The sequence below is a fragment of the Labeo rohita genome, chromosome 22 (assembly GCF_022985175.1).
Source record: "Labeo rohita strain BAU-BD-2019 chromosome 22, IGBB_LRoh.1.0, whole genome shotgun sequence".
NCBI lineage: Eukaryota > Metazoa > Chordata > Actinopteri > Cypriniformes > Cyprinidae > Labeo > Labeo rohita.
In genome coordinates, this window is record NC_066890.1 from 55,873,479 (window position 1) to 55,889,349 (window position 15,871).

Here is a 15,871-nt window from a genome sequence, read left to right on the forward strand (position 1 = left end):
AAAATGCAAAAGTGCTGACAATAAAAATTAAACTCTGCTAACGTTTGCAGTTTTACAACACTATAAGTGTGTCCCATCAAGTAATGAAAAGTTCTACACACATTTGTGGTCTTCATGCTCACTTGAACACTTTGGCCAAACACAGCAAATACATCATAAACGTAGCGAAGTGATTAAGTGCAAAGACCGCAGGTGTGAGTATTTGGACAGGACAATTGAATCAGTTGTGTGATTTGTAAATGAGTCATTCAGTTGAGTCAGTTCTTTGTATGATTTAACAAACAGGTAGCAATGAATTCTTTCTTTAAAAACCTCTGCATTTAGAAGAAGTCACACTAGTATGAGTGTCTTAATCGTAAGAATGGAAAAAAAAAATACTCTCAACCACATGCCATTAACACCTCCACCTACATGAACTGACATGAACACCGAGCTTCCAGTAACATGTTTATGAAGAAGTTATGTGGCACAGGTCAAGAGATTGGACCATTCTCTCCCCTCCTTGCTGAACGTGCTCGATTTCAAAAGCAAATGTGAAACCGATAAAACAGCGTACATATAGCGACCGCACGCTTTCGAGACTGTCAGCAACTGCATGTGATCACAGAATGCACGCTTTCCAACCCAAAACTCAGCGTAAATATTGCTTCACCTCTCTTCCATCTTCCTCTCAGTCTCTCAAAATGTACAGCCTTAAGCGAAACGGTGGTGCTAGAAGGCTCACGGAAGGGTAGCCTAAAAATTTGGAGGCGGATTTCGCAAAATATGCCTCGTCGTCTGCAATTCCGAAATGTAAACAGCAGCATTATCAAGAATAGGCTTTCTCTGCTGTGAGTGATGCAGGCCAAAGGGACAGGCAGGAGGAGGAGAGGAGTTTAATTGGTAAGGAGCTTGATAACAGGGGGTTGCAAGAAGGGGGAATGGAGGAATCTAACCTGTCCTAATGCGTTTGTGCACCACGAGTGTAGAATACGTAAACACTTTTTAAGAAAACGAAAATTCGTCCTTTGCGAAGTGTGTTGACAGAGTTTTCCATGGGCCAGTGCGAATAAATATAGATTTAAATGTGATCTAACGTTTTGTTCTTATCCAAAACAATGAGATGGTGTAGCCTATTCACACACCTTTTTTATTATTTTGTGAGCTTGCAGTATATATTCAAATACTTAACTTTCGATATTAAAGATACACTGTAATCTGTGTTTAAAAAAATCATAATTTATTAACTTGTTCTCTGCCTTCCTGTCTTATTCTTATAAAGGTTGCATTCTTCTGTCCCTTAGTGTGAAGATTACTGGGAACTTTTTTAATTACAGTAGCATGCTGTATACTACAGCTGCATACTTACTGTTATTAACTGGAAATTACACTTTTACCTCTTAGCCCAGGGGTGTCAAACTCCAGTCCTGGAGGGCCGCAGCCCTGCATTGTTTAGATGCAACCCTAATTAAACACACCTGATCCAAATAATCAAGTCCTTTGGGCTTAATTGAAAACTGCATAGTATGTGTATATATACTACTATATGCATATAGTAGTGTTGGAGCAATGTTGGAACAAAACTCTGCAGGGCTGCGGCCCTCCAGGAACTGAGTTTGACACCCCTGTTTTAGCCTCTTTTCTTAGGCTATAGCTATGTGGTGATGGGCCGCTTGGACCAAAAAATGCCAGGGCCGATTTTTTTGTCATAGTCCAGCCCTGATTGGCTGGTCAGTAAGCGTGGGCCTTGGCAGCAAACACACTATGCGATTGTCGGAATTAATTTTTGATAGTGCCAGAAATTAATCGTAGGCTATCTTTGCTCGCAAGACCATGACAACGGCCGTCTTTGAACCTTTCTCACTGTAAGACATAGGACCACAGATTATGAGCCACGATCACAGAAATCACGATTGTTTCACGATGGCAGTCTTGCATCTGGGACAGAGGGCTTTAATTCAGAGACACACTGCACTATTTTCGGCTGTCACAGACATTCACGATTATAGCAATTCTGTAAGATCATTGCTGATCACACTGTGCGTCGTAAATCTAATAAACCTGGGTACGACATGCATGTAGACTGTACGATGATGACATCTATTGACTCCTAGGCTATGACACACGGTACTATAGAAGAGTAAAACGTCATCAGCATGTGGTAGTGGTAAACAAAAAGAGCATAATGAATCACACTTTGTGTCTATCTATCTATCTATCTATCTATCTATCTATCTGTGTGTGTGTCAAAAAAATATACAAACTTTATTGAAGACATTTTAATTATGAATGTTGACATACAGTTTTGAGTAATCAGTAGTGTTGTAACTTCGTAGAGATATCTAATATAAATGCTGGTTACCTGTGATGTTATGAATTACAAAAAAAAAAAAAAAGAAATAAAAAATAAAAGATTTCTGATTTTTTTTCCGCTGAGGAGGGAAAGGTATAATCGTAAGAAGTATTGTTTTATACTTTAAATCAAAGGTGAATTTATGCGAGGATCACGAAGATGTCAATGTCAATTGAACCCCCCCAAACCCCTCCACGAACCCCTCCACCACCAAAAAAAAAAAAAACACACAATAATATTCTTACATTATATTTAATTAGTATTAATAAATTTTATACAGATAATATATACATATAGAGGGTATCTTTAAAACTAATTACAACAACACACCTGGCCTTCTAGTAAAGTTAGCTTTACCAATTTGTCTCCAGGGTGGTTGTCTGTGTATTATTTGTCCTGTGTTTGTGAATTGGTTGTGCACTCTCTCTTATTTAGTTTTGTAAGATGTTCATTTTCTTTTTTTTCTTTGCTTTGCATACATGCAGATTACATTCTGCATGATAAAATATATAGAATGCACAGTTTTTTTTATTCAATACAACATTATTACAGTAGTAAACCATGTTTTTCTATGTTTATACATGTGAAGATGAGCGGGGAGTATACAATACTAGATTTTTTTTTTTAAATCTAGCCAGCAAACACATGCATAATATAATAGCATCGTAAACTTTAACCTACCATGCTGTGTGACCATATAATATGATGAAATGTTAATAAATTACATCATGTAATTTACATGCATCAGCACATTCAGCAGATAGCCATAAAAGCAAAATAGAAATTTCTTGTAATATATTCTACCTAGCTGACAAGGATCACTTAGTTACTTTGTGTCAAACTCAAATGCAGTTACACCGCGGGTTTTTGACCAGCGAATGTGTGCAATTTGTCCATCATTAAAACGACGACATCACATTATGTCAACATCACACAGGTGTGGTGATGCATTATATGAACCTTTATAGACATACTAGTGTTTATTTCATAAAAACAACGTTGCACTTATTCAAACAACATGATATTTTACCGTTACAAGACGAAGACGTTCATCTGCTTCTGCTCTATGACTCTGACTGATGTGCTGAAACGTAAGTTCGCGGCGCTCAGGGGGCGGAGTTGTGAAGTTTGACTGACAGTTCGAGCGGTTCTAAGAGATGCGCTTTTTAATGTCTTTAATTGGTTAAATATTTGTTAAAAAGACAAACAGACGTAAAGGGTTACCAATAACATTGATTTATTAAAAAAAAAAAAAAGGGCACTTCCCAGTGTAATTACAAAAAGGGCATGTGCTCTGCACATGTTGAGCCCTATCTGTGTATGTGCCTGTCTGACAGCTAAAATTCCGCCCATGATATGACGTTCACATCAGTTCAGACTCTGTCAACAAGACAACGGAACTTTTGTTTTGTTTCATTTCTTTTCATTAGTTTTTCAAAAAAAAAAAAAAAAAAAAAAATGAAGCCCTTCATTTTCATTGCAGTGTGGGTTTTACAGATTGGTAAGTCGTAATGGCGAATGTAACGCAGTGTTATAGCATTATAGCCTGCTACCTCGGATCACTAACACTCGACTCGGCGTGCTATTTTTATGCTCATTCTTAACGTTGTTTTAAAACCTTTATTACATTAGCGCTGTGCAATGAATCGCGTTGTTGTTTCGGTTTCGAAACTATAACCACTATAAAATCATGATAACGTATATGAAACGGTGCATAATGGTGCTTGATCTTACGCCCTTTTTATATAAATGCCTGCATTTAATGTCCAAATCAGTCAAATCATGTAACATAACTTCGTGACATGCCTGGTATTTATAAAGGGTTATTAAAAACATATTAAACTGCGAAAGAGATCTGATTATATATCACTGGAACGTGCAGTGGAAAGTTTTGTTTTGTTTTGTTTAGCTTTGTTTTGTTTTTTTGGTGGACATCCCCCCCAGGCCCACATTCGAGTGTGACGTCAGAAACCACGTCCATGTCGAAATATTTCACGTTCTCATTACCTTGAAAACAGGAAGAGAAGTCAAAGAACACCAGAAGCCAAGTTGAAGGCAAGTGGATGAAGTTGTTTTCTAACTGCCAAAAAGAAGAAGAAGAAGAAGTTGCTAGCCCTGTCGGTAAGTAAAAAATCGTCGGTCTTTACTCAGACTTAAAACACTGACTAACTTAAATGTGTGCATAGTTTTTGTGTATGTGCATAACCAACACTGCTGTTTCCTGCCATAATGCCATAGCCCTGCATCCTGGGAACCCTGTAAATAAATAAATAAAAAAAATAATAATAAAGTGCATTGATTTAGCATTCACTTTATGTCAGAAGAATGAACTTTCCATTTTTTTTATATTCTACTCTCTCCCACACATAACAATAATCTCTCACACACTGATGTCTTTGTAGCCTTCTCACATAATGTTTGTCATTGTTTGTTAATGTTGATTTGTTAGGTTTTCCATCATACTACACATTTTTGGGCCAAGCCTGATGCAGAGAAGTTCTGCTGGGATGGTAGGTTCGAATATCCCTGCAGCAGTTTCACCAGCGCAGAAAATCAGATGAAGCAAGAGGTGTCTTTTTGTTCTGCTTTGAGTATCTGGGAACCTGGACACATTTATATTAAATTCCCTTGAAGAACAAATCCTGAAGGCCATGCTACATTCTGTGAATAATCTATCAGAGCAAGGAATCTGTCTATGCAGTATATCCATGTGTACTGCATATCAAGAACTGTTCATCCGACTTTATGATAGTTGAAACATGTCTTTTGTTGAATTTTTTTTTTTTTTTTTTTTTTTTTGTAAAATTATAAATGTAATTATTTTTGTAAAATAATAAATATATATATATATATATATAAAAATGATGAAATGGTGATGGATTTACTTTGTGCCATTTTAGCCTAACCACCCTTTACAAAAATAAGAAAACATTTATTAGTAAAATGAAAAATAACATTATTCAGATTTCCGTAACTGCAACTGCTTTAACATATTTCCGGGAATATACTATATATATATATATATATATATATATATATATATATATAAATATATATATACCTTTGTAAATGTTATGTGGTAAAAAACACTGCATAGATGTGATTATATGACAAGTGCAGCGCACGTCTCTCTCTGGCTCAGCGCAGTTTGAATTTGCCAGTGGCGTGACGTCACCAAACTTTCTAAATCCTATATGTGGGACCGGGGCATAGAAATAAGAATCCCACATGTGGGACCGTACCGCTCAACAGGTTAAGCAAATGGTCTTGAAATTGAACTTTATGATCTTAGTTCACATTGTGTAAGTTCTCATAAGCTAGCACAAGTTGATTTAAATAATAAATAATAAATAAATAAATAAATAAAGCTTTGTTTTCTACCCTAGAATGATAGAAAATTGTCTTTGACAAAGGCTTACATAACATGCATTTACAATTTATAGAATAACTTGCAGAATTATAGAAAAAATGCACAGTAATTAGTATATATGCTTTCTTAAGAGTTATTTATAATGAATTTCTTCTCCAGGTGCATCAGGTGTTGTTGCAGACAGTGTTTTAGTGTTTGTGATGGAGGGAGATTCAGTCACGTTAAACAGTGATGTTAAAGCAAACCAGCAAGAAAAGATTAAATGGTTTTTTAATGACACTCGGATTGCTCAAATCAGTGACCATCTCAGTAAGACCTGTACAGACGTCCAGTGTAATGAAGGTACTGAGATATTCAAAGATAGACTGAAGCTGGACAATCAGACTGGATCTCTGACCATCACAAACATTAACACCACAGACTCTGGATTTTATAAACTACAGATCATCAGCAGCAACAGCATGAGTGAAAAGATCTTTCGAGTCACTGTCCAGGGTGAGTAAATATTGTAAGATTCAGATTTTACATGCTTATGCACAATGTGTTTATTATTACATTTGGGAGTGTGATGTTTGGTTTCAGTTCCTTTTTCAGGAAATTTTTGTTTGTATTTTGTCGTTTTCCCATTTATGCATTCATTCCTGTTTTCTTTTGTTCTAATTACCAGTTAATTGTCATTACTCATTGTCCTTACCTGCATGTGTCTCGTGTAGTCCATTGTTTTCTTGCGTTGTAACCAATTATTTAGGTTCAGAGTTTGGTATTGTCTTGTGCAAAGCTGTTATGATTCCCTTTCCAAGTTCTTGTTATTATCTTTATTTTAATAGAGATGGATAAAATGAAGACCAAGACAGTGAATGAGGGAGAATCTGTCACTTTAGATCCTGGTGTAATAAAAAACACAAATGATTTGATGACGTGGTATTTCACTGACACTCTCATCGCTGAAATCGCTAGAGATCCCAGCAAGATCTGTACAGATGATGAGTTTGAAGATGCTGATGGATTCAGAGGCAGACTGAAGCTGGATCATCAGACTGGATCTCTGACCATAACAGAAACCAGAACCACAGATTCTGGACTTTATCATCTTGAGATCATTGCCAACAGCAGCAGCATCCGCCGTCAGTACAGCATCAAAATTGTCACCGAAAAGAGCCTAAGTGGGACTGGCTCTAGTGAGTATTTACTTAAGTATTATCTCTAGGGCTGTCGCGATAACCGCAATAGCAGTACTGCACTATTGACGAGCATAACCACAGACGATTGCAGCAATATTTGGGTGTTTTCTTTTTTCGAAAAGTTATGCCCTTCTCGATTTAAACTCTGTGGATATGTACTGAATATTAAATACGTTAGTAATGATAACACAATGTGTACTATGCTAAATGTTCTGAGAACGTTCCCAGTAGGTTCCCAGAATGTTCCCCTAATCTACAGAGAACGTTCTATTTTCGTTAAGAAAACTTTACTGGCTAACCAATAGGGACCATTCTATTTATGTTCCTAGAAGGTTCCCTAAAAGTTCTCTGAAGATTCCCAGAACGTTCTCCTAACCTCTTCACTCCAATACCACTGCTGTACGTCAGCACTCCGGCATCCCGTAGTAAGCGGGACCGATGTGGACCTCAATAATCACTACTACAAACCTTATCTTGTATAAATTATTGTTTAATCCTTACAGATAATCAGAGCACGTTTAACCACCAGGAGCATTAAATGAGATTGAATTATACTTTAATATGTTAGATTTTTCTTATTCGTTAATATGTAAGATTAGAAGTACCATAACCGAGATTTTATGTTTATTAAAACACCAAATAACAGTGACTTAAACAAAATATTTGATTTTAAAAATGCGAATTTTATTTGTACAGACATTAAAAACGAATAACATTCATTTGACTTTAATTAGTATAACATTACATTCGTTTTTTACCACTGAATTAACGATGATCTGCTCCTCTCTTTTGGTCAGTACAAAAAAACGTATCCGTTAACATCAGGGGCGATTCTAGGATGGGCTAGGACTGGGCTATAGCCCCCCTTAAAAATGGCCTAGCGACGCCCATGGTTAACATCATCTTCTCTTCAGTAGACGTGTCAAATTTTCCCTGAAATCACGATATTTATTCTTGTATATATGAATTATACGTAATTATTCATTAAAGAGATCAATCAACGAAGGTTCAATCGGTCACTCAATAAAACGGAATGACCGTTAATTTTTAAATTACGCGAGTGCGCGGCTTTCTGTGGAAGACAGGCAAAGCGCGTGCTGTGCAGCGCGTGCAGATCAGAGGCGCGCAGTAAAGAAATATACAAACAACCCAGTGTTTATACGCTTATCCTTGGCTTACTTTTAGCCATAAAATTGTAATTATATTGTTATTATAATGCGATTTGACCACTTTGATGTATACACTTTATTAAACGCTTATTTCAGACATGGAATTCTGGAAAAATACTTTGTTTATGATGAAAAAAAAAAGATACAGAAAAAAATTTTTATATTTCAGCATTAGAATAATCAGAAACATCTGCAAAGTTTTAATTAGTTTACATGGATATGACAACTAAAAAAACCTGCAGGGAATGTTCTGGGAACGTTCTCTGTAGGTTATAAAAAATAAATCACAAAATAACCTACAGGGAACGTTCCTAGAATGTTCTCATTTGGTTACCAAAAAAAAAAAAAAAAAAAAAAAAAGGGGGAATCATAAGGGAACGTTAGGGGAACATTCTGTGTTTGCTGGGATTTCGGTTGCATTGCTTACTGAATATGACCTCCTGTAATGTGGGGTTTTTTTTTTATGTTCAGGTCTTTTATTTTGTAGTTTGATTCATGCTGTTTGTGTCTTGCTTCCCTTGCCCTCATGTATTCCTGCTATTGGTTCCCTTGTTCAATGTGTTCAATGTTCTCATTTGTTATTCTAGTCTGTTTGCTCATTGGGTTGTTTTTGTCATGTGACTCTGCCTGTTTGATATATATAGATCTCATGTTGCCATTGTCTCTTGTGGTGTATTCATGTGGTAACCTGCTGTTGGTGAGTGTGTTCATGCTAAGTTTAGTCAAGTCAAGTCAAGTCAAGTCAAGTCAAGTTAAGTCATTGTTTGGATTATTGTTTGTTTGGATTACATGTTTGTTTCAATAAACTGCACTTGGGTTCACATCACAACTCGCCTCCAGTGGATAAATCTTTACACCTTACATCGTAACACATACACGCACAGATTTATGCCGGTAATACAGCATATCGTGCTACTGAGCCACTCATAATTACCACAAGAAAAGTTCCTTCACCACGACAGCCCTACTATTCACTCAATATATTTGAAATGCATCTGAAAAATCAAGTCAGTAATAATTACTTTCTTTTTTCATGACAGGTGGGATAATGTTTCTTGTTATAGCAGGAGTATGTGTTGGAGTTCTGCTGGTAGTTGCAGTTGTAACAGGACAATTTCTAGTTGTGTGTTTTCTGTATGTGCATGTATGATGTTGTTTAATTCAGTCATCATTACAAAAAACACAAATAATTGAATATGTATGACACTACTGGCCCTTTTAAAAGTTGTTTAGGGAAGATTACTGGATTTTTAACTGCAAAATTAGAAACTTCTAAATTATTTTATAGAAACATCCACATTCTTCCTGAATAGTTTGGATTATTTTAATCACAAAGGATTGGGTACTGCATTCAAACCTAATGCATTATTGTACAGAAGATGACAGTGTGATTCAGTTTATCACATTCAATAGACTGAAGTGTCAATACTGTACTATAAGTGTGTGTGTGTGTGTGTGTGTGTGTGTGTGTGTGTGTGTGTAACTGAAACATCAGTCGTGTTCATTTCTCTTAAAGGGGTTATCGAATGCAAACTTCACTTTTTCATGTTGTTTGAACATTAATGTGTGTTGTCAGTGTATGTACAAATCTACCCTATAATGATAAAAATCCATGCAGTAGTTTTTAATTAATCTGTAAAAATAATATCCCCTTTTTCAAATCAAGCCGTTCTCCCTCTGCCGTCACATCGACAGAGGCCACTCCCATGATAGTTGATTGACATGAGCTCTTACCTCAGACCAGCTGTCACAGTCCAGTAACTTTCCATGTTTCGATGCCAGAGCAGGGATGCAAGTTAGACAAGAATATCTCCGATTGAGCGATTGAGGTGTTGTGTTGCTGGATGTAATAATGAACATAGTGGTCGTCACTTACTCCTGACATCTGAGCTGCTAAAGATGCAGTGGATTACATTTGTTTGTGAATAGAATGCACCTCCCGATCTACATATATTCATTTATGTTTACACGAATCATTCATGATCCAGCTTCACTTACAGCATAAGCATTTTTTATGAATCTTTGCGATTGACTTTCCTTATAACGTGGTAGTTAGGAAGTTTAGCGGCTAAACACGGCTAAATGCGGCTAAAGTAAACAAGACCATCTTTTCACAGAGAGAAGAGAGGGGCGGGGCGAGCAGAGCTCATTTGCATTTAAAGAAATAACCCCTTAGAATGAGATGATTTTTGCAGGGTTCATTTTGACAAGGTAAAAAGGGTGTTGTTTTTTAAAACCATTGAGAATTTTTAATCAAAGTATATTAGAGACTTTTCATTAAGATCCTAAAGAATCATATCAACTTGTGGAAAATGGCCATACGATGACCCCTTTAACTTTTGTGAATGTTTTGTTATATGATAGTGGTGTAGAGGGTCAGTTCAAGGGCCGTCCTCTATTCATCTTAAAATATCAAAACAGCTGTCCTGTAATTGTACAGCATAACAGTGTCATTTATGGTACAATGTAAAAATATTTGTAATTTTAACTGTAACTCTATTTTTTTTTTTTTTTTACTGCTGTAAACCTGTTAAGTTCTCTTACTATGGAAACTGGTTTGTGCATATTATACTGTGTGCACCTTTCATAAGCTCATTATAAATAGAATTGTGATGTACTTCGCTTCATAATGTTTATTTCTTTTTACCTTTGTGTTATGTAATTTTAGAAAAGATGTTAGTAGCAGCATGTCTAATTTACCAACCTCATACTGATGACTTATGTAGTCTGTGGCATTAAACTTGTAATATTGTTCATATTAAAATATGTACTTGTTCTTAATAATTGTGGTACATAATAATTGTTATAAATAATTGTTGTACATGTTACAATAAATTTTCTTAATAAATCCTTGAAATGGGATCTCACCCATCCATTTTTGCCTGTACTCAACCCGAACCATTTGAGTGCCCCCTAACACTAGCATACAGATTATTCTCTTCAAAAAACGCCTGTCTCTAGATGGAGATTCCAGAAAATCACAAACCTTGGGGAGTAAAAGTGTGGGCTGTAGCATGTTTATGCACAAAAATATCGTTCCTTTGATATTTTTTAAAGCTTGTTCAATTATTATTAGCCATGATTACTGTTCTTCAAACACATTTTCTGAGGAAAAGCAATGTACACAACTAACTGTAACAAATAGTTGCAGCCTAGTGCATTTGCTCCATTAAACAAGTCACAAGTAGAATGCAAAATATTTTCTGTCCCATTTGTAGCATCTAAGAGCATATTATCCAAAGGCCCATCATGAGGGGAACAGATGCAAAAGCCCCTAAATTCATCTGACATATTTCTTTAAAATTAGTATTTCTTTCTGGCTACTTTGTACTTAGGTTTCTATGTAAGTACTGGTACTTCTGATTGGTCTGAGGCTGGAATTTAGCGAGTTTGAAGTTAAAGTATTTGATGGATGTATAATATGTGTCAGGAGCAGTATCATTCTCATTTCTGACCGAGATGGCTTTTAGCTGGTTTTGCATCTGAACTCTTCGTTTATTCATCGTTACATCGTTAACTGTGAGCAACTGGAGGAACACAGGTATGATTCATCACTTGCTGAAGTGAGTCCGCTGCATTAGATTACTGTTATACTCCATCATTGGGCTAGTTTTGGCCGAATAATCCTTTAAACAAGTCACGAGAATGGCAGGCAGACTCTTGCTTTTCTGTGTTGACGCCTTGCAAAACCGGTTCAAAAACAAAAGTGAGGCTGGCAAGCATTTATTTATTTATTTATTTATTTTTGGCATTTTTGCCTTTATTATCGGACAGATAAGAATGACATGAAGCGAAGTGGGAGCGAACTATGGGGATGGGATCGGGAAAGTATGGAGTCAGGATTCAAACATAGGACGCCCGGAGCGCAACGTCGCTGTATACGCAGCGCTGCCCACAAGTCTATCGGCGCCGACTAGCAAATGTTTTTAACATTCCTCTTAATGTTTCACTTAAAATACATTATATTTGCACATTTCACATTCACAGTAAGGTTTCACTGTTATATCACTCTTTGATTTGAGAGAATACATATTATTTGTCAAATATTATCATTGCTCTCTAACAGTAAGTTTTACATTAGCAGTAGTGGAAAAACCTTTTAACCACATTCACATCTCTAATATGCACTTAAAAATGCACATCAACCAATGTTTGATAATAGGTGGTCTTATACACATGCTGTTAAGAAACAGATAAAATATTTAAGGGAACACACTCACAACACTCTCAAACTGAGCTGGTACTCCCAGTGGGAATTCTGTGAGCTATATTGTGTATGTAAATGATTACATTTTTGTGTCAGAATTTGTGTTCAAGTAGATTGTGTTTGTGTGGACTCTTATCCATCCCAAACTTGGGAGTTGTCTATTACTTCTAAAGATCAGAGATCACATACTAAATCCAAATGCTAAATGAAAGTTTCATTTTCTTATGCAGATAGGTGCATACACCACATGAGTCTCTTCTACAGCTGTCTGTAAAAAAAAAAAAAAAAAAAAATCACACAATATATAAAAACAAAAATATCAATATTTCTTAAGAAAAGAATTAAATTAAATTTTAAATAACTGAAAATGTAACTGCTTAGTTCGGATTCAGAAAAATGCATAAATAACAGCAGAAGTGTGATTTACCAGGCTTACTACCCGTTTCACTACCCACCAATTCTACCACTGATCTACTGAACCAATCAGATCAGTAGAATAAAAACTAATCTATTAGTTTTTATTTTTGTAAACACATAATACGAACACATATTCATATTATGTGTGTGCAAAGATCATCATAAAGCAAAATAACTTACATAAAAATGAACTTACCCATTTCTGTTTATTTCGTTTGTAGAATGTCGGATCAGCATAAATGATCTCCTTATCACAAGTCCGAACTGCTTCATTATCGGTTGCAACAACAACTATAATAATAATAATAATAATAATAATAATAATAATAATAAAATGCATTAAAAACAACAATGAAATATAGCTAACTTAATGGCACCATTTATTGTCATATAGATTCCCAGGTACATACTGTATGTTGCCTCTTAACCTTAAATACCTCTTCTGCAATTATTATGTAATATTATTATGTGTATATTCTGTCTTATGTGTATGTATAGTATAGTATGTATAGTAAATTATTTATAGTATATGTATAGTTACATATATAGGTTTAAGAAAATTTTACGTCTAGTGTATGTATGTTCATATTTATGTTTATTTATGTAGCACCGTGGTCCTGCGAGACACAACATTTCGTTCCACTGTATGTCCACACATGTAGCCGAATGACAATAAAGCTCGACTCGACTCAACTCATGTTAATGTAATTCACAGAAATTGTAAAACCCAAAACTACAAAAACTACTTCTTTCCTAAATACTGTAAGACTTGCCTCCTTGATCAGTTTTTCTGTTTCTCCTGCAGATGTAGAAGATCCTGACTGCAGCTACAATTAGCAGAGATCCAACAAGAGCAGCAGAAATCAACACTATCAGAGATATGTATTGTGAAGTAAAGTGTCCATCCAGTGCTGTAATCATAAAGAAGTGAATGTATCAGTTTGATCGACAACAAAAGACAGAGGCAGGGCAGTAAAAAAAAAAAAAAAAAAATCAGTTTTGCTGTACCTGCACATGTGTGACAGAGTTTGCTGATGTCCAGATGTCTGGTCTGGTTGCTGATGGGATTGTTGATCACACAGCTGTAGGTGTTTTTATCCTGATATTCCACCTCCAGAGGTAGAGAGAGACTGATGCTGAGATCAGACACACTGATGCTGGACAATAAACTGTTTCCTTTGTACCAGGAGAGATTCACATCACTCACATTCACCACTGAACACACCAATGAACAATATGATGATGATGATGATGAAGAACAGTTTCTCCTTATGACAGGAACAGACAGACGAGCTGGAAAACATGTGAGAATAAAAAAGAAAAATGCACTGAGTAAATGTTTCATATAATGAAAGTTAGTGTGTGATCTCACAACTGACATCTCACGTAATTTTATAATGTAAATGGTTTCAGCAAAATAAAATAAGAATATTCAAAAGACAAATTACATCTCTACTCACCATGGACGGAAACACTGAATAATGTTGAGGACAGTTTCGCCGCACTTATCTTTACTTCATAAAGTCCAGCATGTTGAGTTGTGACGTTTGTGATGGTCAGAGATCCAGTTTGATTGTCCAACTTCAGTCTGTCTCTGAATCTCACATCAGGACCATTATATGTGGAGGAGTTTTTAGTCTCTCTATTGATTTTAGCAATCAGTAACTTTTCACTTCTAAAAATCCACAGAATGTCCGAATCTTCATGTATTTCAGTAACATCAATGTTTAAAATGACAGAATCTCCCTCCATCACGGACACCAACTGTATTTCATTTGTCTCTGCACCAAACACACCTAAAGAACATGAAACAATTTTGAATTCAGTTCATGCTGATTTAGAAAGCCTGAAACTACTTTGCATTATTTAAATGTGAATTGAAGAACAGCACCAAAGATACAAAATATACAATTTCACATAAATGAACAGACAGATGAGCAATTTAAACCTCAGTTTAATTCGATTGATCGGGGAAGGAAAGCAAATGCAAACCCTAATTTGAACAGCAGCAGTATGTGCTAAAACAGAAGAAATGAAGCAGTAAAAATGCTTTTATAACTTACCAGTCAGGCACAAACAGAACAAAAGAAGCATGTAAAACATTGTTTACCAGTTCTGTGTCTGATCTAAAAAGACCATATGCTCAACAAATGGTGTGAATACTCCCACAACAGAGTTTGACTCTCCTAATGCAAACACACATCATCTACATGTTTTACAGTTACATGCAAATGTTCCTCTGACTCTTATTAAGACTTTAAATGTTTTCAAAGTAAAAACACTCTTTATTTTTTTATTTTATTATTATTATTATTATTTCTTATAATTCAGCATTGGTCGTTTTTAAGGTAGCTGTCTAACTGTATTAAATTTGTAAAAAAAAAAAAAAAAAAAAAAAAAAAAAAAGAGTGTAATATTGTGTAAATCATCCTAAATGTCATGGTAAAGTAAAAATTATGAATTTTAAAATGGTTTGCAATTTGGCTGTTTAATTGTAGTAAAAAAAAAAAAAAAAATCAGGTACATTTATTTCCCATCTTTCACTGTAGGTGTTACTGAGGTGTGATACGAGCAGCTCAACGTGAAACAGAAACGTTCTGTGGTGTGATTTCCTCACAATGATGATGTGATCAGTTGATGGACAAACATCTCATGCATGAACGTTTTTTGCGGGTGTCTTTCTCACCTCACTTTTCAGCTTGACTCACTCTCCTCACCTGATAAATTAAATCCAACTCCTCCAACTGATCTGACAGCTGACAATTTGGCCATTTTTAATTGTGTGATGTTTTATTAACAAAGTTCAGGAGGAGCGCATCAGATATCTAGCCTAATTAACACAACAGTAGCTCACTCAAGCTAATCAACACTATAGATTCAAATACAGCCGAGTTACCTCTACCCTTTTGATGGTTTATCAGCATCCCTCCACCACCCCATCTCCTCACTCCGAGTTCTCACTACACCTAGGGGGTTGGGTTCGCCAGCTCAGAACCCTTCCCCGGACAGCACGCCAAATATGCATTACTATACTGCGGCTAATTATATGTTTGAGCATGAACTCGTGAATGTGCGGACTTGTCTGGTGCAGTCAAAACTGTGGACATGACAGTGGACTTGAATCCCCCTGCTCCCCCCTCTCACCATCATGGACAACACTGTGGAATCATTTTCAGCGATTAAAATCTAATGTTT

The 15,871-nt window shown here is 35.8% G+C and overlaps 1 protein-coding gene across 2 annotated transcripts; it reads left to right on the plus strand.

The window, feature by feature from the left end:
* Nucleotides 1-3,675: 3,675 nt before the first annotated feature.
* LOC127153315 (uncharacterized) lies at nucleotides 3,676-10,588 on the plus strand. 2 transcript variants are annotated; one of them, XM_051094344.1, is made up of 4 exons: nucleotides 3,676-3,833; nucleotides 5,862-6,197; nucleotides 6,530-6,880; nucleotides 9,093-10,588. In XM_051094344.1, the coding sequence occupies exons 1-4, from the start codon at nucleotides 3,689-3,691 to the stop codon at nucleotides 9,200-9,202; spliced, it is 942 nt and encodes a 313-aa protein (XP_050950301.1). In that variant the 5' UTR covers nucleotides 3,676-3,688; the 3' UTR covers nucleotides 9,203-10,588. The 2 variants fall into 2 exon arrangements, 1 of the variants encoding a protein (XP_050950301.1); XR_007825249.1 differs by lacking the exons at nucleotides 6,530-6,880; nucleotides 9,093-10,588 and adding an exon at nucleotides 4,277-4,453 and having other exon boundaries at nucleotides 4,782-6,005.
* Nucleotides 10,589-15,871: the final 5,283 nt, after the last annotated feature.

Coding starts and splice junctions, on each gene's coding strand:
- LOC127153315 (XM_051094344.1), top strand. CDS start 3,689: ATGACGTTCACATCAGTTCAGACTCTGTCAACAAGACAACGGAACTTT. Junction 3,834..5,861: donor AGTGTGGGTTTTACAGATTG/GTAAGTCGTAAT, acceptor TTTCTTCTCCAG/GTGCATCAGGTGTTGTTGCA. Junction 6,198..6,529: donor CTTTCGAGTCACTGTCCAGG/GTGAGTAAATAT, acceptor TTATTTTAATAG/AGATGGATAAAATGAAGACC.